General features: G+C 52.5%; 1 protein-coding gene across 1 annotated transcript; it reads right to left on the bottom strand.

The window, feature by feature from the left end:
• Positions 1-6,264: 6,264 nt before the first annotated feature.
• Positions 6,265-24,267, bottom strand: RHOT2 (ras homolog family member T2). The gene is made up of 17 exons (XM_065412645.1): positions 24,193-24,267; positions 23,960-24,003; positions 22,011-22,064; positions 21,225-21,277; positions 20,399-20,507; positions 19,845-19,946; positions 18,738-18,836; positions 17,889-17,997; positions 17,347-17,467; positions 14,789-14,873; positions 13,029-13,174; positions 12,820-12,920; positions 12,584-12,714; positions 11,782-11,862; positions 11,079-11,201; positions 10,539-10,741; positions 6,265-7,928 (listed from the first exon to the last, which is right to left on the bottom strand). Exons 5-17 carry the CDS (start codon positions 20,453-20,455, stop codon positions 7,811-7,813), a joined length of 1,476 nt encoding a protein of 491 aa, XP_065268717.1. The 5' UTR covers positions 20,456-20,507; positions 21,225-21,277; positions 22,011-22,064; positions 23,960-24,003; positions 24,193-24,267; the 3' UTR covers positions 6,265-7,810.
• Between the last annotated feature and the right edge of the window lie 1,563 nt (positions 24,268-25,830).

Genomic DNA, 25,830 nt, shown 5'->3' with positions numbered 1-25,830 from the left:
GTCTGAATTTTTTTCTCATGGTACAGGCTTCTGGCCCTCTGACTGGGCCAGGTAAAGGTACCTATTTCCCCCACTTTACTTGGGGCCTGCCTCCTGGAAGGATGGCTTGGATGTCCTGTCCCTGGGAGTCAAGACGACTTTACACACAGGGAAAGGAAGATCATAACAGTCACTGATCTGACAGGCCCCTAAGAAGGCTACAGTAACAAACATTGTATTTGATTCTGTGGATGCACATGCGCCTCCCTGAGGGATCATAGGCCTTGGCTACACTTGGCAATTCACAGCACTGCCGCGGCAGCGCTATGAAGCGCAAGTGTAGTCGCGCCGCCAGCGCTGCGAGAGCTCTCTCGCAGCGCTGTAAGTACTCCACCTCTCCGAGGGGAGTAGCTTGCAGCGCTGCGAGCGAGCGTGCAGCGCTGCAGGCGCTGATTACACTGGCGCTTTACAGCGCTGCACTCGCTGCGCTGGGGGGGGGGGGCGTTTTCACACCCCTGAGCGCAGCAAGTTGCAGCGCTGTACAGCGCCAGTGTAGCCAAGGCCTTATTGCTGGGCCCTCACCCATCCTCTCCCTACCTTTGGCTTTGTCTACACTGCCAATTGAACGACACAACTTTTGTAGTTCACAGGTGCTTAAAAAAGCCCCGCCCCACACCCCCAAAAGACAAAAGTTTTGCCACGGCAAGTGGATGTGTAAACGGCTCGTTGGCGGCAGAAGCGCTCTCCTGCTGACAACGTGAACCCTGCTCATAGGGGGTGGAAGTATTTTGTCAGCAAAAGTGCCAACAAACAGCGTTTACACTGCCCGACTTTTAGCGACACGGCGTGTCACTAAAAGTTGTGTAGTGTAGACAAAGCCGCAGTTCCTCCTATGTGGTGCGGCAGAGCTAGTATTAGAGTCTAAGGTCTTTGGGGCAGGAGCCACAACTTGCTCTTTGTCCTGTGAGGTGCTGAGAGCACGGTGGGTGCTATAAACACACCAAGTAATGGACCAAGTTACTTTGTTTGCCTTGCATTGGCAGGGGAGGACAATGCTGAATCAGTCCATCTGTGACCAACTCGATACGCTTTGCCTCTATTCATGAATTATCAGACTCATCGTGGCTAATATTCACTGAATAATTGTGGACGATAATTCTTGGGCTTTAGCGTATTCATATAATCAATATAGGAGCTATGTTGCTTAGTTCTGGACACAGGACATATGGCAGATTTCTGTTCCTGGATTGGACGAGCATAACTCCACCCCCAAATGGGTCGCCCGTGCAAAGACTTGACTGAAGAGTTCAAAATTGGCTGTGATCAAATATTCGCCAGCATTCACTTCGTGTTCATTGCTCCCATCGACATTCCTGCCGATGGAAACAGCAAATGCAGGAGGCGGCAGAGAGGTGAAGCAATTTTGCTTATTCATAAAAAAACCACCCCACTCACGCAGCTCTTCTGAGCATGGAGAGGTGCAAGGTGGGGAAAGGGAGGCCACGTCTCACTTCACTATTGCTCCATATTTCTTTTTAAAAGACTTTTATTTCAGACCTTGGTCCTTGCTTGCTGTGAGTTGCTCAGAGCCGGATGGCACCACAGCAGTAGAGATCAATTATACTGTAAAATTTGGCAAATCACTTATTTTCTATCTATCACTGTTGGTGATAGACAGAAGATCTAAGTTCTCCTCTTAAACTGTAAGCTCTTTGGGACAGGGACCCACCTTCGATTCTGTTTGTACAGTACCTAGCAGGATGGGGGCAAATAATATATATACACTACTATCCCCAAATCTTCGGCTTTGGTATGCTCCAAGGTGGTTTCATCTGCATGAAACACCTCAGAGGACGACTCACCTTCCCCCTCCCCCACCCCCACCAATAAGAAAAGCAGACAAGGAATCTGCAGCCAGAAGGTGCATAAAAATTTATTTTTTTACAGAATTCATCTGATAAAATCATATGGCTTTATAGGATCCGAACTGTCATTGGAACACAGTGTCAAGGGCAGAAGGCCTTTCAGCCTCTGCACTTCATGACAGTGTTTCTCATATAGAAGATGCCATATTTGGGTCTTGGCTGTGACAGGAGGCCATCACAGAGTTAACAGACTCAAACAAGGACTGGGGAACGGCCAGTGAAATGGGAAACTCGACATGGACCTGGCCCCCAAAGCACAGCAAACATGGTTTCTGGGGGCCCAAAAAATAATCCAACCAGATTGTGCAGATTCCACTGTATGGTGGGACCAACATTACTCCCACCAGCAATGAGAGGTGGGCAAGGGAACAAGGGGGAAGAACACCACAAAACTGTGCCCTCCATTTCAACCAGGAGGGCAGCTCTGTCATGAGAGTGACTCCTAGGGACAGCTCAACTCACAGCTCAATCCCAGGCCACCGGTGGGCTGACGGCACCTCACATGGACAGCCACGAAGACCAGCTCCTCTCAGCTGTGGCAAGCCCCGAGGACAGAGACAGCTGGGCATTGCTAGCTGAATTCTGAAATGCTTCTACCTGTGCCAGGCTGTCATGGGGCAGCCTGGAGCAGGACAGGAGGGCCCTTTGGCAAAGGCTGTGCCCTGTGTGAACACTGAAAAAGGGGACTGTGGCTCGGTTAAAAAGAGAAATGCTCTGGAGCCCTTTGCCTTGATTTAGCAAATGCCCCCTGGCCTGAGGGAGGCACCCGCTGCCAGTAGCTCTGTGCTGCAGAGCCACACAAGCACAGCGACTCGCTGATCTGTGCAACAGCACCCTGCACAGGTGTCTCTGGCAGCTTCTGGCAGCTGGTAGGTGCTCTTCCTCCACCCCCTGTTGAGGAGACTTCGGCCCACCGCCACGGGCAAAGCCAATGCCACAGATTCAAAATCACCCCACCCCACCCTTCTCTGCCTCAGCTCGGAGAGACAGGCTCCGCAGCAGGAGCCACTTGGACAAGCACACACGTGACCCACCACAAAGAATCAGAGAGGACGAGGGCCGTGCTGAGCTCCTTCAGAAGGCCCCTGGAGCAGGCCCAGCTGAAGAGTCTGAGATGCATTGCCCCCAGACTGGGGAGCCAGCCCAGTCCCCACCCCAGCAAGCCCATTAAGGAGGAAGACGCTGTACTCAGTCGCCAGAGGACCCCCTACACCAACGGATTTAAATGCACGCTCCTGCTACAAGCCCAGCCTTCAGACTGCAGCCTGAAACTATTTTAAACTATAGAGAAGCATACAGGAAACAGGTACATCTTCCATCAGGTCATCCCACAAGGATACTGTACACAAGCCTGCCCTGAGTGCGCACAAAAGGCTGAAGTGCTAGCGGCATTTCCTGAATCAATACTTTATGTTTTTCTCCAGCTCTCCAGCAACAGGCATGAACAGAGCAGAAACTTTATGCAGACGGGAGGTGAGGAAAGCAGAGACGGGCCTGGATTGGTTGGCGGAGAAGACAGTCCTTACCCTGGGACGGTCTTCAGTGAATCCCATAGGGGCTTTGTGCTGGGCCGATGAAATGGGAGCTGGTGTCTGTACAAGAGAAGGAGCAGCAAGGGGCTGACAGCCCCTGCATCTGCCAGTTAACCACTTTGGATCAGAAAAAGCCAGGGTATCAGGGAAAGCAAAACTTCTGGTTCAAGGAACTTCCAGGAGACTCAACAGTGAAAGCTACGTATACAAAGTATCATGTGCCGCTGGAGAGCCCCGCAGAGACCATGGCCTTGCAGTACAGACACTGGCTACTTAGCTGCACAATACCCGATCACTGAGCATCCGCACCAATGGCACAGATTCCATCAGGGACTGCAGCTGACACAGTAACATTACAGTATTGGTTTGACACTGTGCAGGTAGTATAGACACCCCACATTTCTAATGGTGAATTCAGACACATCAGTCCTTTGCTTAATCAGCCGCTATATCACGCTGCCAAACACGCCATCCTTGCCCAGGTTAACACACCTCCCATGATGGGAGGAATAGCTCAGTGGTTTGAGCAGTGGCCTGCTAAACCCAGGGTTGTGAGTTCAATCCTTGAGGGGGCTACTTAGGGATCTGGGGCAAAATCAGTACTTAGTAAGGCATTTGATACGGTCTCGCATGATATTCTTATCGATAAACTAGGCAAATACAATTTAGATGGGGCTACTATAAGGTGGGTGCATAACTGGCTGGATAACCGTACTCAGAGAGTTGTTGTTAATGGTTCCCAATCCTGCTGGAAAGGCATAACAAGTGGGGTTCCGCAGGGGTCTGTTTTGGGACCGGCTCTGTTCAATATCTTCATTAACGACTTAGATACTGGCATAGAACGTACACTTATTAAGTTTGCAAATGATACCAAACTGGGAGGGATTGCAACTGCTTTGGAGGACAGGGTCATAATTCAAAATGATCTGGACAAATTGGAGAAATGGTCTGAGGTAAACAGGATGAAGTTTAACAAAGACAAATGCAAAGTGCTCCACTTAGGAAGGAAAAATCAGTTTCACACATATAGAATGGGAAGAGACTGTCTAGGAAGGAGTACGGCAGAAAGGGATCTAGGGGTTATAGTGGACCACAAGCTAAATATGAGTCAATAGTGTGATGCTGTTGCAAAAAAAGCAAACATGATTCTGGGATGTATTAACAAGTGTGTTGTGAGCAAGACACGAGAAGTCATTCTTCCGCTCTACTCTGCGCTGGTTAGGCCTCAACTGGAGTACTGTGTCCCGTTCTGGGCACCGCATTTCAAGAAAGATGTGGAGAAATTGGAGAGGGTCCAGAGAAGAGCAACAAGAATGATTAAAGGTCTTGAGAACATGACCTATGAAGGAAGGCTGAAAGAATTGGGTTTGTTTAGTTTGGAAAAGAGAAGACTGAGAGGGGACAGGATATCAGTTTTCAGGTATCTAAAAGGGTGTCATAAGGAGGAGGGAGAAAACTTGTTCACCTTAGCCTCTAAGGATAGAACAAGAAGCAATGGGCTTAAACTGCAGCAAGGGAGGTTTAGGTTGGACATTAGGAAAAAGTTCCTAACTGTCAGGGTGGTTAAACACTGGAATAAATTGCCTAGGGAGGTTGTGGAATCTCCATCTCTGCAGATATTTAAGAGTAGGTTAGATAAATGTCTATCAGGGATGGTCTAGACCAGGGGTGGTGTGCCGAGTCTTCATTTATTCACTTTAATTTAAGGTTTCGCGTGCCGGTAATACATGTTAACGTTTTTTAGAAGGTGTCTCTCTCTAAGTCTATATTATATAACTAAACTATTGTTGTATGTAAAAATAAACAAGGTTTTCAAAATGTTTAAGAAGCTTCATTTAAAATTAAATTAAAATGCTAATCTTACGCCGCCAGCCTGCTCAGCCCGCTTCCAGCCTGGGGTTCTGTTCACCTAGGCCTGCAGCGGGCTGAGCAGGGCCTGTGGCCGGGACGCCGGCTGGCAAGGGGCTGGCAGCCGGGATCCCAGACCTGGGGGTGGGGGTGGGGTTCAGGGGTCAGGGCAGAGGGTGCAGGGCAGAAGGCTGGGTATGTGGGGGGGTTCAGAGGTTAGGGCAGAGGGCAGTGGGGATGTGGGGGGTTCAGGGCAGAAGGCCGGGGGTGTGGGGGGATTCAGGGGTCAGGGCAGAAGGCTGGTGGGTGTGGGGGTGCAGGGCAGAAGGCTAGATGTGTGGGGGGTTCAGGGGTAAGGGCAGAGGGCTGTGTGTGTGTGTGTGGGGGGGGTACAGGGCAGAAGGCTGGGTGTTGGGGGGACTCGAGGTCAGGGCAGAGGGCTGGGGGTGTGTGGAGGTGCAGGGCAAAAGGCTGGGTGTTGGGGGGGACTCGAGGTCAGGGCAGAGGGCTGGGGGTGTGTGGAGGTGCAGGGCAGAAGGCTGGGTGTGGGGGGGGTTCAGGGCAGAGGGCTGGGGTGTGTGTGGAGGTGCAGGGCAGAGGGGTGGGGCTGAGTGGGGCGGGGGGCCGGGACCCCCCCCCACTGCTCTCCCCTGCCGGGGCAGGAGGCAGAAGCTTGGTCCTGCGGCAGCCAAGCTTCCCCCCTCCCCCGCTTCTTCCCCCAGCGTGGCGCTTTCCGGCCCCTCCGCCTCTCCTCCTCTCACCGGGCAGGCAGCGTGCCACTCAGAATCGGCTCGCGTGCCATGTTTGGCATGCGTGCCGTAGGTTGCCGACCCCTGGTCTAGACAGTATTTGGTCCTGCCATGAGGGCAGGGGACTGGACTCGATGACCTCTCGAGGTCCCTTCCAGTCCTAGAATCTATGAATCTATGATGCCTATTAATACTGGCGACCCAAGCGGGATGGGGGTAGGAAAAGGGAAAACAGCCTTGTGAAGGGCGGGATGGGACAAGCTGGCGAAGGATCTGCCAGGCAGCAATCCCCCATACCTGTGCATGGTGGGACTGGCTGGAATAGGAGCTGCTAGGAAGCTTGGCTGAGCTGGCAGGCGGTGAGCACCTGGAAATCATTTTCTAGTGATTGCTTTTGGTTGACACTGGAGTGAGGTCACAATGCAGGGTCTTTTACGGGGACACAGGTCAGTTAGACCCAAATGGAATTTAAAAAAACATCTGATAAAGCCTACTATTAAAAAGTCATTTAATGACATTGAACGTAAAAGTCACAGAAAACAGGAGGGCAGGTTCCAATCCAAACCCCTCTACCCCTGCAGTGTTTGCAACCCCAAAGCGGCAGCCTTGAGGTAGTGCAGGAAAGCCAGAAAGGGAAAGTAACAAAGCAATTTCCATTGCCCAAAGCCAAGGGAAGTAGTAGATTAGGTTTTCAAAGGTTCCCTTTTACTAATCTAAGGGGGTTGTTGGTGACCATTGTAAAGGCTTCTGATATGAACTTGGACCCGATGGCATCCCTGGACATGTGGAAAGGGCCAAAGGGTCCCTGGAACACCTTGTAAGCGACAATGCTTCCAGAAGTGGAGCTTTGCTAAACTCCGGCAGCTTGGAGAGTCACAATGCCCCTAAGGTAAGGACGTATTCAGGACAACTGCCCACAATAGGGTTTGGCCAGCAGTCAACACAAGGATATGCCAATAAATACCAGGAGACATTAGATGGCTACTAGACGGCAAGGAGCACGACGGGTGTATCCCCCTCCGGGCGGCACCTTTGACAATACAGTCTCTAGGTAGCCTCGGCTTCCTAAATCCCAGTTTGTCCGTTGTTTCCTGATAGACCTTGTGCTAGAAGGACAGGACGGCGAGCCCGCTGCAGAGCTCCACCCCAGAGGAGAGAAAACACAACTCTGGTGCTTGCAGAGTCCCTGCGGGCTCCAGGAAGTCCCTGTGAATCACACTGTGATATAAAATGATACCTTCCCTGGGAATAAAAGACTGGACAGGCGTGATCACTGCCATCCCCGGTCTGAAAGATATGTACAGCTTTCCCAGGGCGCGCTGTTTGTTTCAAGTCTGAGCTGGTCTTAAAAACAATATTAAAAGAGACACAGGTGACCCCCTCAAAGCTCCAGGGAGACTGAACTCCAGGTTCTGCAGATGCCCAGACATGGCAAGGGGAGACCATGACATTCCCACGGCAGAGTGGACTGAGGGTAACGTTGAGCAATGGGGCGTTCGGAGTCAAACCCCTAGTGATGGGTACGTTGGAAGTGTAGAGGAGAACAACGTTCTTGGCCATGCTGATTGGTGTCATTAGGTCTGGAGGATCCTGTTTGTGGGTCTGCTTTGCTGGTGCTGAAATCAGGTTTGGGGGAGGAAGGAATTTCCTCCCAGGGGTCCAGGGACGGCCAGTTTGATCCCGCCTACCTGGGTGCATGGTAGTAGGAGAAGGAAGCTGGTGTCTGTCTTAGGTAAGCATTGGGAGGGGGAGGAGGGAAGGTCAGTTCTCTTCTTCCTTATTTGCTCTTTGCCAGCGCTTTGTAAAGTGCAAATCCTACCACAGCAGCGATACTGGCTCCCAAGGCTACCCTGAGCCAGAAGGAAGCAGCTCCCAGCTCGGTGTCGTTCAGGTGACTGCAAAGAAACAGACAAGAAGCCGTTCAGTGAACTGCACAGACAAAGTCCTACAACCACACAGACACTAGAGAAACTGTCAGCCCAAGAGGACAGGATGCACTTGGCCATGCGATAAACTCCTATGGCCAGCCCTCGGCTTCCGGAGAAGTCATGCTGGAATAAGCGCTCTGCACCGGCATGGCCCAGAGGACGATGGAGCTAGCCTCACCCCTTGAGTAGAGCAGAGAACCTGAAAAGCAGAAGCACAACGGGGGTGGGGAGGGGAGGACAATTTGGTAGCTCATCAGAGCAGATTACAATGGAATAAAGCCATTCCTTTGCTTTTCTGAGTGTATTTATGAACGGGTGGGATGCATACAGGCTTTACCGACATACTTTTTTCTTAGCAAGGGTATAAATAGCACAACATCATTGAAGTAACTGGTACGAACCAGGAGTTACACCTCTTCCTTTCTAGGCCAAGCTGCATTTACACCTTTCAACGCTGAGATCAAAATACATCAAACCCACCACGGGCTGCTGGGAAGTGGCAGTTACTGGAAAGCCCTAGAGAACAGCGTTTCTCAAACTGGGGGTCCCAACCCAAAAGACAATTGTAGGGGGGTTGTGAAATCACAAAAAATATTACGATCATCTTTAGATCCTTTGCATTTCATTACAGTGTTTAGTTAACCCTTAGCATAGGGTTATACCATATATTCGGATTTTCCCAGGCATGACCTCTTTTTTGTCCAAAGGGTGGCATGGTATAGTACTGCCACCCTTACTTCTGCACTGCTGCTCCCGGATGGAGCGTGGCAGCTGCTGTACCTGCCCTCCCCGTGGCCTCTATTTGGGAACTTGAAATATGGTAAGCCGATATGTACAGTAATTTGCTAACACTTTTTTGGGCAGGAGGGGGGGGATCCTCACAGCCTGAAATATTTTCAAAGGGGGGGACCCCCTGCCCTGGAGGATCAAGGCCACTAGTCGCCCACAGGACAGGTCGGTGGAGCCTGCCCATCTAGAGTGCATTACGGTGCAGTTGCGAGGATGTTAAGCAGACAGGACCAAGCCTCCCCATGCAAGTCAGCTGCCTTAGCAAGCCTGCATTATCCAATTCTATAGACTCCAGGCACATCCCCAAGGAGGAGAGAAAAATCCATTATTCATACACGGCTGAATCAAAGAACAGCCAATCCCAGGGCCTCCATTACGCATGTTATTTATTTATACTGAAGTTCCTAGATATATTAGGAATATTTAAATTTTAACATGGTGGAGAAAAAAGCGTCAGCGCTAAAAGAAAAAATGTTTACTGAATGGAGACCAACGAAAAAAATCTCGTATCTGCTTATCGTTCTTCTAGAATTAACCATCTCAGGCTACATCTACACTACAGGGGGGGGTCGATTTAAGATACGCAAATTCAGCTACGCGAATAGCGTAGCTGAATTCGACGTATCAGATCCGACTTACCCTGTTGTGAGGACGGCGGCAAAATCGACTGCCGCGGCTCCCAGTCGACGGCGCTTACTCCCACCTCCGCTGGTGGAGTAAGCGCGTCGATTCGGGGATCGATTGTCGCGTCCTGACGAGACGCGATAAGTCGATCCCCAAGAGATCGATTTCTACCCGCCGATTCAGGCGGGTAGTGTAGACCTAGCCTAATTTACTCCCAGTATGAGTTTACTCCCTGCATCTAACCAGACAGGTCAGTTTCACTGTCCAGCTCCACTCTACTAAAACAATGTTCTTACTGCAGGCAATGGTCTATCCAGGAACTTTTCTAGTCACTTTCTTTGCCAAACCTAAATATTGAGCCTAAATCTGCTTGACTGGGCGACCCATTTCTACACCAGAAAGCAACTCTGTACAAACGGCCTCATGGGACTCCAGTTTACTGATCTTGGTACAAATCTAATCATTTTAGGGGGAAAATACAAGACCAATGCCAGAGCTGCAAGCTCAGCGCCTGGGACAGGAAATTCCCGCTAGGTTCTTTCCAACTCACGCATCAACAATAAAGATCCTGCAACGGGAACGTAGTTGACAATTCTGTTGGCGGTGCAGGGGCTGGAGCAGAATCCAGCTCTCTCCCCCACAGCTGAGCTGGCTGTGCAGGGCTACACACTTCTTTCAGTTTATAAGGAGGCCACACCTGATGCCCACACGTGGCAGGCCAGTGGGAGCGAAGGTGCTGTTTTTACAGACTCCCTCTGCAGACCCTACTCACACTAAGGAGAGGAAGGCTGGTCCTGTGGCTAAGGCAGATCTGGGCTCTTTTCCTGGCTCTGCCACTGACTTCCTGTAAGTGCTATCAGGCATGTCGTGCTATGCCTCAGTAAGATGGGGACAGTAATGCCTCCCTACCTCCCAGGCATGCTAGGAAGATACATTTAGGAATGTGTGAGGCGCTCAGATCTGACAGCAATAAGCCATAAAATAAAAATAAACTGATGTATTTAAAGTGCTTTTTGGCTTAAAAGGGATCCCGTTCATCACCATCTAAGTGCCATAACATGGGCCTGGGCTGATAACATTTGCAGGCTGTGTTAACATGCACCCCTCAGTCCCACATGCATTCTGCCTGCCCACGCTCTCTCTTGGTTCCGAACGAGTACTAACGGGAAGGCGGCTGCCGTGGCCAGTTTGGTATAGATGGTGGTGCTGGGCAGGCCGGGGCTGTTGCAGGTGAAGTAGAACGGTGGCGACAGGCGATGCTTGTAGCAGAACTCAGCAGGCGAGAGTCCATGCTGCTGAGTCACTTCTGGCAGGTCTGACTTGGAGGCGACGAAGATGCAGGGAATTTGTCCATCCATGTAGTGTTGCTGTGTAGGAGACACAAAGGTCCAGACAGGGAGATAAAGGGAAGTGGTCATCACCCACTAAATGTCGAGGGGAAAGGGAGCAGCAGAATCCAAAGCTGGGATGTGGCAGGGGTGGAGGGAAGATCACCTTGCAGGACAGCAAGTGAGTTCTGGTGTGAGGGGGCTCAACTGCAGGATCCCTGGCAGCACTAGTAGTGCTTTGCAGTCACGATGCCAGCACTGCCAGATGGGACAGCACAAGCAGGGATCCTCAGTACGGCACGGCCTGCCCCTCCCAGGACGCAGATTTCCTTCCCAGGGACTGGGGCTGCTGCTCAGGGGAGGACGTGATGCTTACCTTATAAATACAGGCGCAATAGTTGAAAGATTTGGGATCATTCACGTTGTACATTAAGCAGGCGACATCGCACGCCGCGTCCGACGACTTCATGAACTCCGTGTCCACATCAATCTCATACAACTGGAGCAGAGGAAAGAAAAGGGAAGTGGCCCAAGAGAAGATAGCCAAGAGCACACGAAGCCAGGAGATCACACAGCGGCTGGAGACTGTGACACTTCTCCTGCCAATGCACAGGTCATGCCAACCCCAGGCTGTCACAGGAACAGCATGTCAAGGCAGCTGCAGAAGCCCCATACGCTGCTGTGATCTAGCTGCTATAGAAGAGGGCTGGGAGTCAGGACTGCAGCGACCTGCTCTATGACCCGTGATGAGTCACTAACCTCTCCATGCCTCTTTGTAAGTGGTGCATATGCCACACCTCTAGAGAGCACCCAAAAGTGGTTGCCTAGCAGAGATAGATCTTTAACTACCGGACAAAGCAAACAGCACTGGAAACCATGAGGATACTTCAGAATGGCCTCTTCAGACTGGGGGTTGCATATTGGAGAGATCTTAAATGCTGCTTGCATCCTCCTCATGACCATTTCCATTGAGACATCTCTAAGATCCCCATGAAGCCTTTCTGCTCTCTCCGCATGGCCAAGGAAGCGGCTAGTCCATCCTCAAGAGCTGCCCCAGTCTCCTGCTCCACGGGACTTACTATTAAATACTTTTCCTGGCCACTGACTTGGACAGTGTTGATTGCATAGAAGGACAGCTCTCCCGGGGACTCCCTGTGTGCCTGCAAGGAAGGGGACAACAGCAGTACAGCCATGAGGAAGAGAGAATGTTTACCATGGATTGGGGTCTGTGAACATTGTCCCAAGAGTCCCCAAGCGCTACAGCGACCTGTTATTGGAGGCAAAACTATTACAGGGGAGCGGGTCCAGCCCTCCCTGTGCTTCTGGCACATGCACAAAGCCATTCACAGCAAGCTGCCCTCTGAACCAGAGAGGACACAAACTTATTGAGTAAGCAGCTATGAAGACTAGATGCTTCCTCCTCCATTCATCCCAGGGAACGGGCGATTCCCCCACAACCCCAGGGCAGAGCGTGGCCTGCTAGTGCAGGAAGCAGTGTGAGGAAGGAATTTGTTGCTCTGCTCCAGGAAATGAAGGAAAACTTAGGATGAATATCAGGAAGAAACAGTGAGATCTACCAGATCTTCCACCCACAAGAACTGGTGGGAGCCTCACTGTTTGGGACATTCAAACTAGTCGGAATAAAGCATGAGGGAATGTGCTGTAGGGAACAATCCTGCACTGGCCAGAGGGATGAAGTAGATGGATTAATGGGTCTCCTTGCTGATACTCCAGGCATTGGGCTCCCAGCCCCTAGTCAGTACATGCGCAGGACTGCTTTACATATGCACAGTGACACAGGAGGAGTTTGAAGCCCTCATCTTTTCAAGCTTCCAGGTGAGAGACAAGGGGTTTTGGGGGGAGGAAAGCATGCATACTCACAGCCAGGTTCCACCCGAGGAAGGCCTGCAGGAATGCAGACTTGCCGGTGCCCCTGGGGCCAATCACTTTACAGAGGAAGACGTTCCTCTGGGTCTGACCCTTCTCCAGGTCAATTCTCTTCTCCCGGGTAACTGGAGTAGGGGATGCAGAGAGCCCAGTGTTAGCACTAGGAAGGTGGGCACCAAGAGTCCAAGGATAGCAGAGGCAATGCTGGAGACACTGGAGGGATGACGTACCTGTGATGGCCTGTGTCTGAGAGTTGTGCTCAGAGAAGATGGGGTAGCCCAAGTAACCCAGGTACTCTAAGCAGTGATGGACATCCAGATAGGATACCAGCCTGGGGGATCCAAGCAAAGAGAACACTGCCAGTTACAGAGAACCCTGATGGAGCCAGGGATGTGCTAAGTGAACTGGAGTAAGGGGGATGGAGAGGGACTGCGCTTACGTCCATTGGCAGAGGAATCCATGCAGTGAAAGCAGGCCTTTATCAGTGGTGCATACCGTGTTGTAGAGTTCAGGTCCCCAGGGCACATAGGGGAAGACGTTGAAGAAGCTCTGTAGTTCTACAGGTGAGAGGGCTCCATCTCCGTCCTGGAAACACAAAGGGAGATTTGATGCTTGAAGCGGGAGCCACCTGGAGACCCAGCGCATTATGGATACACTCTTGTGCACAGCTCTATATGCACACATGCTGGCTAATAAGGCCTAAGTGATGTATTTATCTGGGCCCAGACAGAGCCCCATATACTCTGTGTTTCTGTGACTGCACACCTTGGTGAAGAAATCACTTGCTGCTGCAGAATTTTGCTCCGGATAAGCTTTTGTTGAAAAAAATATTTCTAATCCTCATAGCTGCAGAGACACCCTCCACAATGTGAGCCACCTGTAAAACAATGCAATGTCCTCTTCCTGAGTCTGCAGCAAGTCTGAATGAGTCTGAACTGACATCTATCCAGTGTGAAACTGACATCATTCTTCGCGGGAGTGCTAACCCTGAAGCCTAGAGATGGTAACTTCAATGTCAACAGCTGTTTCACTGCTGATCATTTTAGCCGAAACACCCAGCCCATGTGCTTACCCTACAATCCCCAACTTCCTTCCACACTTTCTCAGGGGCCAAAAGCTCTAACTGCCCATCACTCAGCTGCCAGCTTTGCCTCAGACAGCTTCTATGATGCAGTAACACATCGGGACTGGAAAATGCAGGAGCAGTGTAACATGGAATTTAATAACCAAATAATGGGGCAATGAGCGATCGGGCTGTTTGCCTTCGGACTGAACTCAAGAAACCTCCTTTTTAAAATATGTAAAGGAAGCTGCCACAGAGTTATCAGTTTGCCACACTGGAGTGCTGCAGAATTGAGGCTTGGCCTGCTTCAGAGCACACAGGGGCTTGGCTGTTTATGCAGCGCACATCACTGCAGAACCGGAGCATCATGCCCCAGATGGGTAAGCTGCACAGAGCTGGCACGCTCTTCTCTCACTCTTCAAAGAGCCAGAAAAGAGCAAAAACTGCTTTCTTCCTTCTCCCCTCTTTGGGCCTTGTGCTCTCCCTGATGGCTGTCTGGTGTGTGGTCATTTATAATTGTTCCACTGCTGTGGGCCAGCTGCCAAGGTGGCTCTGTCACCAGTTCCTAGTAGCCTCCCCTTTGTTACTAAGAACTCCACTGTTCCAGGGTGGGCGCTATCCTAGGTTATGGTTAGGCAGAGAGAGGCAGTCTCCATGACAGCCCCGCCCCAGCCGCAGGGAGCTTATCAAGACCCAGACTTTAATGGCTACCCACTGAGCATCCAGTCAAGTTTAGAGTGATCAGAGCACGGGAACTGTGTGCTCTCAACAAGCTGTGTTGGTCAGACAGCTGGCACCCATGCTCTGCACCAGCTGGAGTTTCCAGAGTCTGGTTTAACTCCTAGCTACAATGCGTTGCAAAATAGCCTTTGTATCCAGAGGTCACACGCATGTGACGAAGCTGCTTTCTCTGTGCGAAAGAGGACGGCCCTGGGCTGCCTTACCCCAATCCCCCCAAGGAAGGAGAATGCAAGGACAACAGAATAAGCAGATGGGACTGCGTGCAGAGCAGCTACAAAGATGCACCTGTGAGCAAGAGCGCAGGGGCAGCTACGCATGTCTGCGAGGGTACTCACAGGGGGACCGGACAGCCTGAGAGCCACCTGCCTCCCCACTCCCTGCCAAGCCCAGCTCACCTTGTCGTGCTTCTCAAACATCCGCTGCAGAAACTGGTATCCAAAGTGATTGAGCTCCGTGGAGCAGCCCTGGGGCACGCGGAACCTGCAGGGAGGGAGAGAGAACAAGTCAGTGCAACCCTTCAACCAGGCACTCAGGGACACACTAACTCCCACACCGGGGACGTCCACTCAGACCCCTCTTCACTGAGCCTGGTGACTAGCACAGGAATCACTCTGGCTGCTCCACGCCATCCAACAGCACAAAACAATTCCACGAGAAGGGAGGGTCTGGCCCATGGTCTGGCTCCTCTGAACGGAGCCTGTTGCACTAGTTCTCACTGGCTGCATGTGCCCTCAGAGTCAAACAGGCCAACCACCTGCACACAGCTCCAAGGGACCGGGGTCAGTGGTGTCACAACCACCCAACTTCCCAAACACCCATAACAGGGGAGGCCAGAGTGCAGGCCCTGGTGCCCTACAATGGTTTTAAGAGACTACAGCTCCCAGCTGACTATGCCTCATCTTGATCCCAGTGGCCTGGCTGCAATCTGCTCCATTTCAAAGCAACTGGGCGCAGTCCGTGAGCAAGTTGCTAATGCAGCTCTCAACTGGTGATGTTTGGGTGCCCCTGATTTACAGGAATACAGGATTCTTCCCTGGGCCTAGGATGCTTATCTAAGTGGGGGGGGTAACGCTGCCGCAGCCCCTCCTGTGTTGATTTTGCTCTGCCATGAGCTCCAAGTGCAGTATTCAGCAAGAGACAGAGTGGCCGTGACAGAATACACCCGTCTTCACACCCTACACGCTAGTGCAGTAATTTTTGTACAAGGCATGTCTTGTGAGCTACCATTTGAAAACTCAGTTTGCTGGTCAATATCGTCCTGTTAATAGAAGTGTGGCAACACTATGTGACCTTACAAGAGTTCCCTGTATGAAGTTATCAACACGTTCCAAACCCCACAGCCCCACCCAAACCGAGGCTGGCAAACAGGTCTGTCCTCAGCAAAGGAATGTGTGCTCCGCTTCATTTGCATTTAAGCAGGAAACAGAGTCATCACCCAGGAAGGAAAACAAACAAGCAGCTCCAACAGGTGAGAAAAAGCCAGCGAGGAACATCCTTCCACACAGATAGACAGTCTCCTGGTGCCCAGCTGGAAATGTTTTTCAAGAGAGGGACTGAAACTAGAGAAAGGAGGGACAAACACCCCCAAGGGACCCTCCTCTCTCTCCCTGCACCTGGAGCGACAAAGGAAGCATTCGTTGGACTCTGGGGGACGGGTCCCGACCTACAGGGGTTGGTCAGTAAGACTGAAGAGGGCACGTGGTGAGAAACTTTGCTTGAATCTGGTATCATCTGTTAAGTCAGGTATTAAGAAATGTCTTATCTTGATTTTTCTTGTAACCATTTCTGACTTTTATGCCTCATTACTTGTACTCACTTAAATCTCTCTCTGTGGTTAATAAACTTGATTTACTGTTTTATCTAATCCAGTGTGTTTAAACTGACCTGTCTGCGTCACTATTTGAGATAATCAGCTGGCATATTATACCCTTTAAGGAACAACGGACTTAAAATATTGTGTACTGCCCAGGAGAGGGCTGTACATACGTTTCCTGGAGAAATCTGGGACTGGAGGTGTGCTGGGGTCACCCTGCAATATAACCAAGGCTGTGAGAGCCAGAGTGTAACCCACATGTGGCTGGCAGGCTGAAGCTACACAGAGAGACTCAGGGCATGGCTTGCATGCTGGAGGCTGTTTGGCAGCAGCCCAGTTGGGAGCTGCTTCAGCAAAACCTTGTAAGGCACCAAAGGTTGCAGGGCAGGGGTGACACAGCCCCCACTAGCCTGAATTGTACCCCGATCTGTCACAATGGTGCTTTAGTCACAGGAGCTCCCCTTCCAATGGTGAGAGCCCTATTCTACCCCCATGAGCCCTGCTGCTTTGGCGATAGGATTCTCTAGCTCACAGTACAAACCCTTTTGTTAGTCTGGGGGCGTGACAGGGATCAGAGAAGAGGAGGCAGCTGCAAAATCCCAGCTGAACCCTGAGCTGACAGCTTACTGCTCCAAACAGCTTTGCCGAGAGAGAACAGACTTCAAAAGCCCCGTAATGATTTCACTGGAAACTCACAGTCACGGCCCCATTTGCTCCCCTCTGTGGGCACCAGTGGAATCAACAGCGTCATTGGGGTTAGTGGTCTGTCCGCCCCCACATCCTGACTTCCCAGACAGGCCAGTGCAGGGGCAATGAGTGTGACTCTGCCCTGGCCAGAGAACTGGACTGGGTGCTGTGCGCTGTCGTCAGGTTGGATTCCAGCTCCTGCCTCGCCAGGCCACTGGGGCAGGAAGCGATGCAGACCCACTGGGAGTAAAGGAGAACCTCGCTGCTCAGAGATCACGTATGGTTGGAGGAGGTCAGTTAGGACGGAAGAGGGACCCCGAGCCTCCTCAGAAAGGAATATGGCGGCTGAAAAGGAAGGCTCATCGAGATGCCTCAGAGCCGTCTCCCTAGGGGACCCCATCCCCAGCCTGCCAACCCCTCCCCAGCGTCGGAGAGGATGAGCCCTGTACGCACAGCGGGTAGAGATAGTCGTCCGTCAGCTCCAGCTCATCAGCGTAGCCGAAGCGGCGCAGGATGGTCCAGGTGGTCTCGTGCCGCCCCCTCTGGATGAAGAGGGTGTTGAGGAAGAGGAAGCCTGTGAGCAGAGAGGGAGGCAGGGTCTCAGCGCACGGTACACACCATGCAGACAGCGCTATGGTGCAATGGAGCGGCAAGCTCCGCTCAGCCCAGCCAGCAAGGTGCTTCAGCGCAAAGTCAGAACAGGACGCTCCCTAAGGAAGCCCTCCTTCCTCGGGGAAAGCTGGGCCCTGAACCAGGCGGCTCTGGGGCTCTACGCCAAGCACCAGCTCATCCGAGAAGATGCCCAATGAGCTTTTTCATTATGGTGTGTGGGGCGGGGTACAAAGCCATGGCCCATGCTCCATGTTCCTGAAGATCTATGGTCTTTCCTTCTCTGCCCAGCCCAACGCTTGTCTCCCAGGTGCCAGAGGGGAGAGTGGCCGGGAACAGAGCAAGGAGACAGTTACACCAACACAAAAGCTGCCCACTTCAGTTACCGTTTAACGTCAGGCCATTGTCCTGCACCCCATCCGTGGTGTTCTTCCACACAACTGTCTTCACGTCTTCCAGGGCCTGGGGCGCCAGGGGATTCCCGAAGCAGGATTTCTACCTCCGAGAGACACAAGGGCAAGGTCAGGAAAGCCCCTTGCCAGCAGACAGACTCCCTGTCTCTTTCCAGCTCTCCGGAAGGGAGGGAAGGAATTAAAACCCACTCCAGAGCCCTCCCCCCAAACCCTTAATTACTCCATTTCTCTACTTCAGCTAGAAGGCTGCTTCCCGAGAGCTGCCGAACTCTTGCTATACCAGTACCTATACACACCCTGGGACGCCAAGCAAAACCTGCCACTGAATCCCAGGAAGACAAACTCCACTCACCTCATGGATTGCCAGCTCTGCCTTACTCCTGCTACATGAGTCCCTACTCCTCAGCTGGCCAATGCAGCAGAACTCCTTGTTACTCTCTAGGGGTATCCTGCTTCACACATCACAGAGCAATCCCTTCCACTGCTCTGCTCGGCCCTGCTCAGAGTGTGTGGGCATGAAACCCTTCTCTAGACAGACGAGCAGATACACAGATCTCTGTGTACCAGAACACTAGCTGCTGGCATTCCCTTTTGGCATCAAGGACCAGGAATCCAAACAGGTCTCAATGTGCCATGCAAGGGACTCGCTCTTTCCCCTGGAGTTAGAAGAAAGTAGGACTCAGAGAGGCTTTCCAGAGAATAGGCAGGAGGGGATGTGTGCAGCTGCTGTAGGGAACACTATTGGTGAAACAGTAGTCATGGTGATATCACAGCCCAGGGACAGGGAACCCTCTGGAAATCCAAGCGTTAAGCAGTCCGTACCTGGAAGTAGTTGAGCTCATCGTCACTTAGGATCTGGTTGTTATCCTGGTCTGAGATGTTGAAAATCCGTGTAAGAGCTCGTGCACACGTCGGTCGCAGCTGTGGGTATAAAGAGTCATAGTGAAAAGCACATGAAGAGGCTGTCTTCTGCTCAGTGATCCCTCCCACAAACCCACCTTCAGAGGCTTCCTGTACTGGCTCAGGGCAACGGTCCACCTAGATCAGTACCCTGGCTCTGACAATGGCCAGTATGAGCTGCTGCTGCAGAGGTAGGGATAAGTTGTGAACAATACTCAGCCCACATGGGAATTTTCTTCCTAACCTGTCAGTCAGAGGCTGCTTGTGCCCTGAAGTATGAAGGTATGCCTCCCTTCTGTGTGACCCCTAACATAACCGTGGATGATCTTGTTATCCATATAAAAGTCCAGTCGTTTTCAGAGTCCTCCTATGCTCATGGCCTCAATGACATACAGTGGCAGAGTGTTCCACTGGCTAGTCATATGTTGCACAAAAAAATATTGCCTTTTCTAAACGGTAAAGACTATTTGCCACCTTTCAGTGTCACTGGACATCCCCTTGTTCTTGTACCATTGGAACCAGGTGGACATCGGGGCAAACCAGTCATTATTCTGGATACCTCCATCAATCCCCTCACTGAACAGTCCCAGGCTTCACTCTTCCCCGGGGAAGCCTTCTCAGGGCTCCGAATCACTCTGTCTCCCGGTGGGGCTGGTGATCAATCTATTGTATCAGAACAGCATGGCATGATGTGCATGAGAGGCACTTCTGGGTGAGAGACTCCCAGGGTGCGCTTCAGCTCCCCTAGAACAGCTGCCCTGGCACCCCATGAACTGCACCTTCGGAGGGGTGCAGCGCGCACACAGCGAGTTCAGTAGCAGAGGGGGGATGCTTAATGGGCTAACTCTGCTGAGAGGAGGGGGGCCTGTCAACTGGCAGAGGACAAGGAGAATCAGGCAGCAGTTAAGAACAATCATGCCAGAGGATTGAGGGTGCACAGGGAGAATCTGGAAGGTTTCTGGGAAGCGCGTGGATGTCTGGGAGGGAGAAGAGCAAGGCTGACTGGGGTTCAGGGATGGCTTCGATTACCTGTTTCTCCTCTGGATCGTACAAGGGGGCTGTCGGGTGCAGAACTGCTTTCTGGGCATAGTAGAACAATTCAGAGATATTCTTTAAGTTCTTGGCCGAACACTAGTGCAACGACAGAGAAAGGGACCATGAGTGGGCAAGGCCTGGGGCCAGACGGAAGATGGAGCAGAGGGCACAAGAGAGATGTGAGCCTCAGCTCCAGACAGGTATTAGATCAAGGCATGGACTGAAGTCAGTGACAGTTACTAGGAAACAAACCAAAAAGGGAAATTCCTCATTTACATGTTGATTTCACTTGGCCCATTTCATGCTCCCAGAAGCCAATGAGAATTCCGTCAGGTTCCCCTCCGGGCCCAGGAGACTGGGATCCCTGCCAGGGCTGGGATGGGGCTCTTTCAAGGATCAGCGTTGAAAAGGCAGATCCAAATCAGGGTGGAGATTGTTCCTCCTAGTCACTGTGGTGACAGCCCATGAAACCGGGGACAAGGCCTCTTGTTAGTAATTAACATTAGACATTCAAGGGACGGACAAAGTACAGTGCACTGATTTCCCACCTCCACGCAGGTCTCTATCTCAGAAAACTGGTTCATGATGGGCAGGATGATCTCCATGGAGCTCCCAGACTGTAGGTCAGACTTGTTTCCCACTAGGATGATCGGGATTCTAGGAGGGAGAAGAGATGAAGTGTCATGGAGAGGAAAGACAGAGGCCAAGGCCTGACACTCTCCCTATCACACAATTCCCATCTGGGCTCCCATATTGCACATGTGCTCTTAGGGCGGCTGGTCAGAAGAGCACTCAGAGGAACAGAACTGCCAGCCCCCTGACTGCTCCTCCACCTCCAGCTGCTGGAACCAGGCACCGGATCAGCCAGAAGAAGCCAGGCTGGTTGGTCCTGCTGATGTTTTCACCAGACTACTGGGCACATGAGACGACCTTATGTCCAAGCAACCCACGGTTAGCTTAGGTCTCTGCGGTCCTGCGCTGACTCAGCAACTCACTTGCTCCCCTACATCAGGAGGCATCTCACCAGCAGATCCTCTTGCCTCGGTGGCAGCGAGACCCTGAGAGGAGGAAAAGCCTCCAGATTCTCCCCACCTCTATCAGACGTGGGGCCCACGAGCTGGATAACTGCCCCCTAATACTGTGTACTGCCGTTCGCAGGAAGCTCCCAGGCAGTGCCAAGCTATTTTCCCTGCAGGATCCCCCAGTTCCCAAGTCCCTGTCAAACAGCCAGCAATCCTCAGGCTGTGCTCAAGTGCTTGTGTGCACAGCCAACACACGGAGCTATATGGGAGCAGGACCCAGAGCCGGTCCATTGGGCCACTGGCACACCCTCTTCCCTCCCAGACTCCAGAAAAGCTGCGTTTGGTACAGTACCTGGAACCCTTTTCAACTCCCCCATTCACCAAGGGAATCCACTTTGTCCGAATCTGAAAGGCAAACCAGGAGAAAGCCCTGTTAGAACAGACTGGCCACTGCTGTGAGTGACAGAGAAGGTGGGGATGTGGCGTGTGCACTAATTAGAAGCCAGCAGGGGGCTGAGGCAATACAACCACCTCATCATCACAGCCCATCTGCTCCACTGTAACCCCACAGATAAGCAGAGTGCATGTGACAATAAACAGGATGCAGGCTGCAGCCCAGAGGGGTCAAGGCCAATTCCTGGGGTGGTGGGCTGACAGTGATCCAGTCTGGGTTGCACCTGGACTGGGCAGGAATTGCTCTGTCTGATGTGATGGAGTCCCATCGTGGCTGAAGAAATCCCCAGCACTCCATGCCCTGAATCACTTTAGGAACTGCCTGTGGTTGCTAATGACGAGGTGCTAAGTGATGGCTCTGAGCAAACGTGGGCTGGCTAATGACCAACTCTTGGCAGTACATTCCCTTTGCACACAGAGCTGGGGAGATGGGGCTGGGCTGGCATGTTTTGGAGACTACAACCAGCTAGTGGCTTCAGCAAGAAGCAAGAGCAATCAAATTACCCCAGGAAGCCCAGACTGCGGCTGAGAAGCATGTAGTCCTCCATGGAGAACATGGAACAGGGCAGTGTTTGGGGCATGGTCTGTGGCAGATCCCTGGGGGGCAGGGGGAGGCAGTAGAGCAGAGCGAGGCCAGACATGACACTGTGGGTCAGAAGCCCACAAGCCTGGATCAGCCCATTACCTTCTCAATTGTGGCCTCCACGGTGACATCATACACCACACAGACCACGTTGGCCTGCAGAGAGAACAGCAGGATGAGCCGTGGGTAACACTCCAGAATGCCCATCGCTCAGGCATGGCAGAGGCTGTTCTACCCGACAGCCAGCGTGTGCCGCAGACCATGCTCCTCTCCCGGTGTGGAGAGGGCAGGGCCCGGCCCAGGCATGGTACAGCTCTATCACCAAGCAGACAGGCCTCCCACAAACAATGAGGCAGGCTCGCCACTGCCCTGGACTTTGTACCAACGCCCGCCCCTCCCTGCACACACACCCACACACCACACCTATACCAAGAGAGGCTGCCCCGCAGGCTGTTTGCAAGCTCTTGAGAAGCCAGATGCTCTTAACTGAACAGATGCTTTCTGTAATTCCAGCTGCCAAAACCCACCCTCGGCACCAGGCCGGAGCTCCGATTTCATTACGGGTTGATCTTCAGTGACCCAGCTGCTGCTGAAAGGCACAGCCCAGCAGCCTGACACTGTGTCACTCACAGTCCAGCCCAGCAAGTGGCCCTGGCAGCTTCCCCCATCCCCATCCTCATAATGGGACTCAACTCCGCTCCGGAGGCGGGAGAGGAGATCAGCTGCAGTGCTGGGCAGCAGTACGAATCCCTCAGCCAGCCCTCTCCGCTCAGACTGCCAAGCCAGCCTGCTAACACCAATAGTGAGGGTGGATTTTACAACGTGGAAACTTGCTCCCTGGGAGCTTCGGCGAGACCCTGATCCACAGCCTAGCAAATAGCTGCAGCTGGCACTGCCTTGCTTGCTGCTAGCGTGGGTTGGCTCTGAACTGGGGAGAGACTCCATACCCCAGCATCAAGCCCCTAAGCAGACAGTGTCCTGATGTTGGATTTCTAAGCATGAAGAAATCCCTCCCCTCCATTCTCTGCCTTCATTGAGCATCAATTTCTTCCTAGGACAGATGGGTACTATCAAGTGTCCATACCCACCTCGGTGTGACCAACCAGGGATCTCGGCAGCCCTGCTCTGGCTCAGCAGAGGGGTAAGCCTTGGAGCTGCCACTGTTAGGTGCTGGATTGTAGGATCACAGAGATAGCCAGCACCTTCCCCACCTGGGGCAGAACCCCTAACCCTGACTACCACCATGTGCTACACCCCACACAGCTCCCAGCCACTACACCAAGCCACGATCAGCTTTTCTATCTGCTTGTTATGCTTTGCCTGGGTCCCTGCCCTTCCCCTCCAATCCCACCACGACCCCCCCTTCAGATGGCACCAGTGTGAGTGCTTTTAAATGAGCAGACGGGCAGATCACTGCCCCTTTCGGGAGAGAGTTTATTGCTAATCCCAGAAAGACGCAAGGGTTTAGGCAGGGTTTAATGTAACCACTTTAAGCCTCTTGTATACACTCTTGCTCTGGCGGGGTGGAGGGAGCAGGTTCACACAGCCCCTCCAGCCTAGTTCCTTCCTCATGGGATCTCCGGGCTGGAGAGGGCAGAAGGCTGAGCTCAAACAAGGATTTGAAAAGACGTCCAGTTTTATTAGCCATAACAATGGGACTTCCCCCTCCTGCCCTCACTCAATCTGCCAGACCTGCCAAGAACTGCTAACAGTTGGGTCCTGTCCACTCTTCTGGGGATCAGCACAGATTGCTCACCAGAAGGTTGCTCTGATGATCAAACCATGCCGTCTTGCCCAGGCCCACAATGCCCAGTCTTCTGCCTCTCCTGAGAACCCCCCTGGGCAATCACTTCAGAAAGCAAGAGCACTGACCTTGAGCTAGCTCCGTGAGAAGAGGTTATGCAAACTGTTAACAAAACTGACAACACTACTCTTGAGATGGCCTATCGCAGAGTTCGGCGAAGCTGATGGGCAGGCTGCAGAGACAAAGAATCAGATACCCTGACTTGCCATCTCAAACCCAGCTGCCCCAGCCTCCTATCCTCACTCACCTTGGTGATCTCCTCCTGCAGCTCATCCTCCGTTTGCTCTGATTCTGAAAGGGAAAAAGGCAGAGTCACCCGGCTGCCGCCACCTCTTTCACGACAGTCCACGTGAACTGGCAGCATGGCACAGCTGGGAAGGGGCTTGCGCATAGTGTGGGGTACACAGCTTGGGTTCTGGTGAGGACGGAAGGAGTAGGAAGAGCCAGAGGTGGAGCAGTGAAGGTGCAATGGGGCCCTACCTGAGTAGTCCACAATGTGGGTGGGGACTTTCTCAGGTGTGACGTCGGCTGGGATTGTGATCTCCTCTGCACGAGGGGGCACCTTCAAAACAAACAGACACGGTCAGCGGGGCAGCGTGAGGAGGAGCAAGCCCCAGGGCACAGCATGTGAGCGGGAGGGAGGTGACAGGCAGGTATATGCTGAATACAACATAGAGGAGACACACAACACTTCTGTCACCTTAAAGACGCAAAAGAGGAGGGGTCAGGGACTACATGAGCTTTTGAGGCTCAGCACTATCCTCTCTGAGGCCACAGCACATGCCTCAAAACAGCCACAGCTCAGGAGTGGGAGACACGGGATCAGTCTTGCTCTCCTCCAGGAGGTGCTCCCACCAGGGCAGATCTGGGTCAGGGGGAAGCTAGCCCAGGAGTGAATGGACATGGCAAGTGGGCGTTACTTCCCAGCCTGTTGATTAGCTAGCAGAAGGAGTAATGCCTGACTTCTCACTCAGGGCTACTCCAGCACTCACATCTGAGCCCAGGTTCTGCTGTGGATCCAGGGCAGGGGCCAGTCGATGCTCTGGCACAACTCACTATTGGCCTGCACTGTGCACCTCACTGGCTCTGCATTAAGATAATCTCCAGCCTTGGCGGTGTACCGTGGAGGGAGAGGCTGAAACGGCACTACACTTAATGCCCAGGGGAGCTCCAGACAGGGCGATTCTACCTTCTCTTGCCCATGAGAAGAGGGGACGTGGAAGGGCAAAGCTCCCCCTTCCTGGCCTGCAGATAAACTCCTAAGCACTTCCATCGCCCCTTAAACCTTACACAAACATTGACCTGAAGCACTGACCTTCCAGCAGCCTGGGAAAAGCATTAAGCCGATTAGCTGGGCTTTGCTGTGGAAACGGGACAGGCATTTAGATCTATCCCACCAAGCCGAGCCTCACGCTGCAGCAGTGCAAGTGTCACCGAGGGCCAGCAAGGGGCTCAGGGACTTAGACCATCTGCTCCCCCGGCAGGGGGAGACACTGGCCATTTGGGCTAATTATGTTTTCCCTTTCTAAAGCAGCCCATGCCCTGGAGCTGGGAGGAGCTCTACAGTGCATGAAGGCAGGCTGGCTACTCTGCATTTCACACAGATGACTGCAGCTCGGGGCTCTCTGCATGTACACAGAAGAGCAGAGAACACAGTGTGACCACTTCAAGGGACTTTCCCAGCTGGACCAGGGACAGCAGCCTGAACTGCCTTGCTAGAGAGGACACATTGCGGCTAGGAGGGACAGGGACCCTGCTTTGGGCTGACTAGGGAAGCATCTTCTAGTGGCCAATGCATGGACCAGAGCAGACAGCTGTTCAGGCGGGCTGCTCATTCCAAAGGCCCAACAGCAGCAGGCTACAGAGAAAGGCCCAGGCACCCTAGAGCACAAAGGCAGGCTGCTCTCCAAAGCAGGACTGCGGTAAGAAAACCGAAGTGGAGAAGCCTGCCTCTCAGACTCAGTCACACCCCCAGAAAGGCAGTAAAGATTTTGCTGCTCCACGCTCATTCTGCCTGGACAGTAGAGATGAGCCTATTAACGCTGGTCTCACATCTAGAGGCTCTGCTGGCCTCTGCCCCATGACAGACAGACATTCGCCCTCCCAGGATGCATTAAA

This window comes from Emys orbicularis, chromosome 10 (assembly GCF_028017835.1).
Source record: "Emys orbicularis isolate rEmyOrb1 chromosome 10, rEmyOrb1.hap1, whole genome shotgun sequence".
Lineage (NCBI taxonomy): Eukaryota > Metazoa > Chordata > Testudines > Emydidae > Emys > Emys orbicularis.
Note: the sequence above shows the minus strand (reverse complement) of the source record. Positions and strands in the feature narration are given on the sequence as shown.

Coding starts and splice junctions, on each gene's coding strand:
- RHOT2 (XM_065412645.1), bottom strand. CDS start 20,455: ATGGAGATCATCCTGCCCATCATGAACCAGTTTTCTGAGATAGAGACC. Junction 17,468..17,888: donor CAATGGCCTGACGTTAAACG/GTAACTGAAGTG, acceptor CTCTGCTCACAG/GCTTCCTCTTCCTCAACACC. Junction 12,921..13,028: donor GGATTCCTCTGCCAATGGAC/GTAAGCGCAGTC, acceptor TGGATCCCCCAG/GCTGGTATCCTATCTGGATG.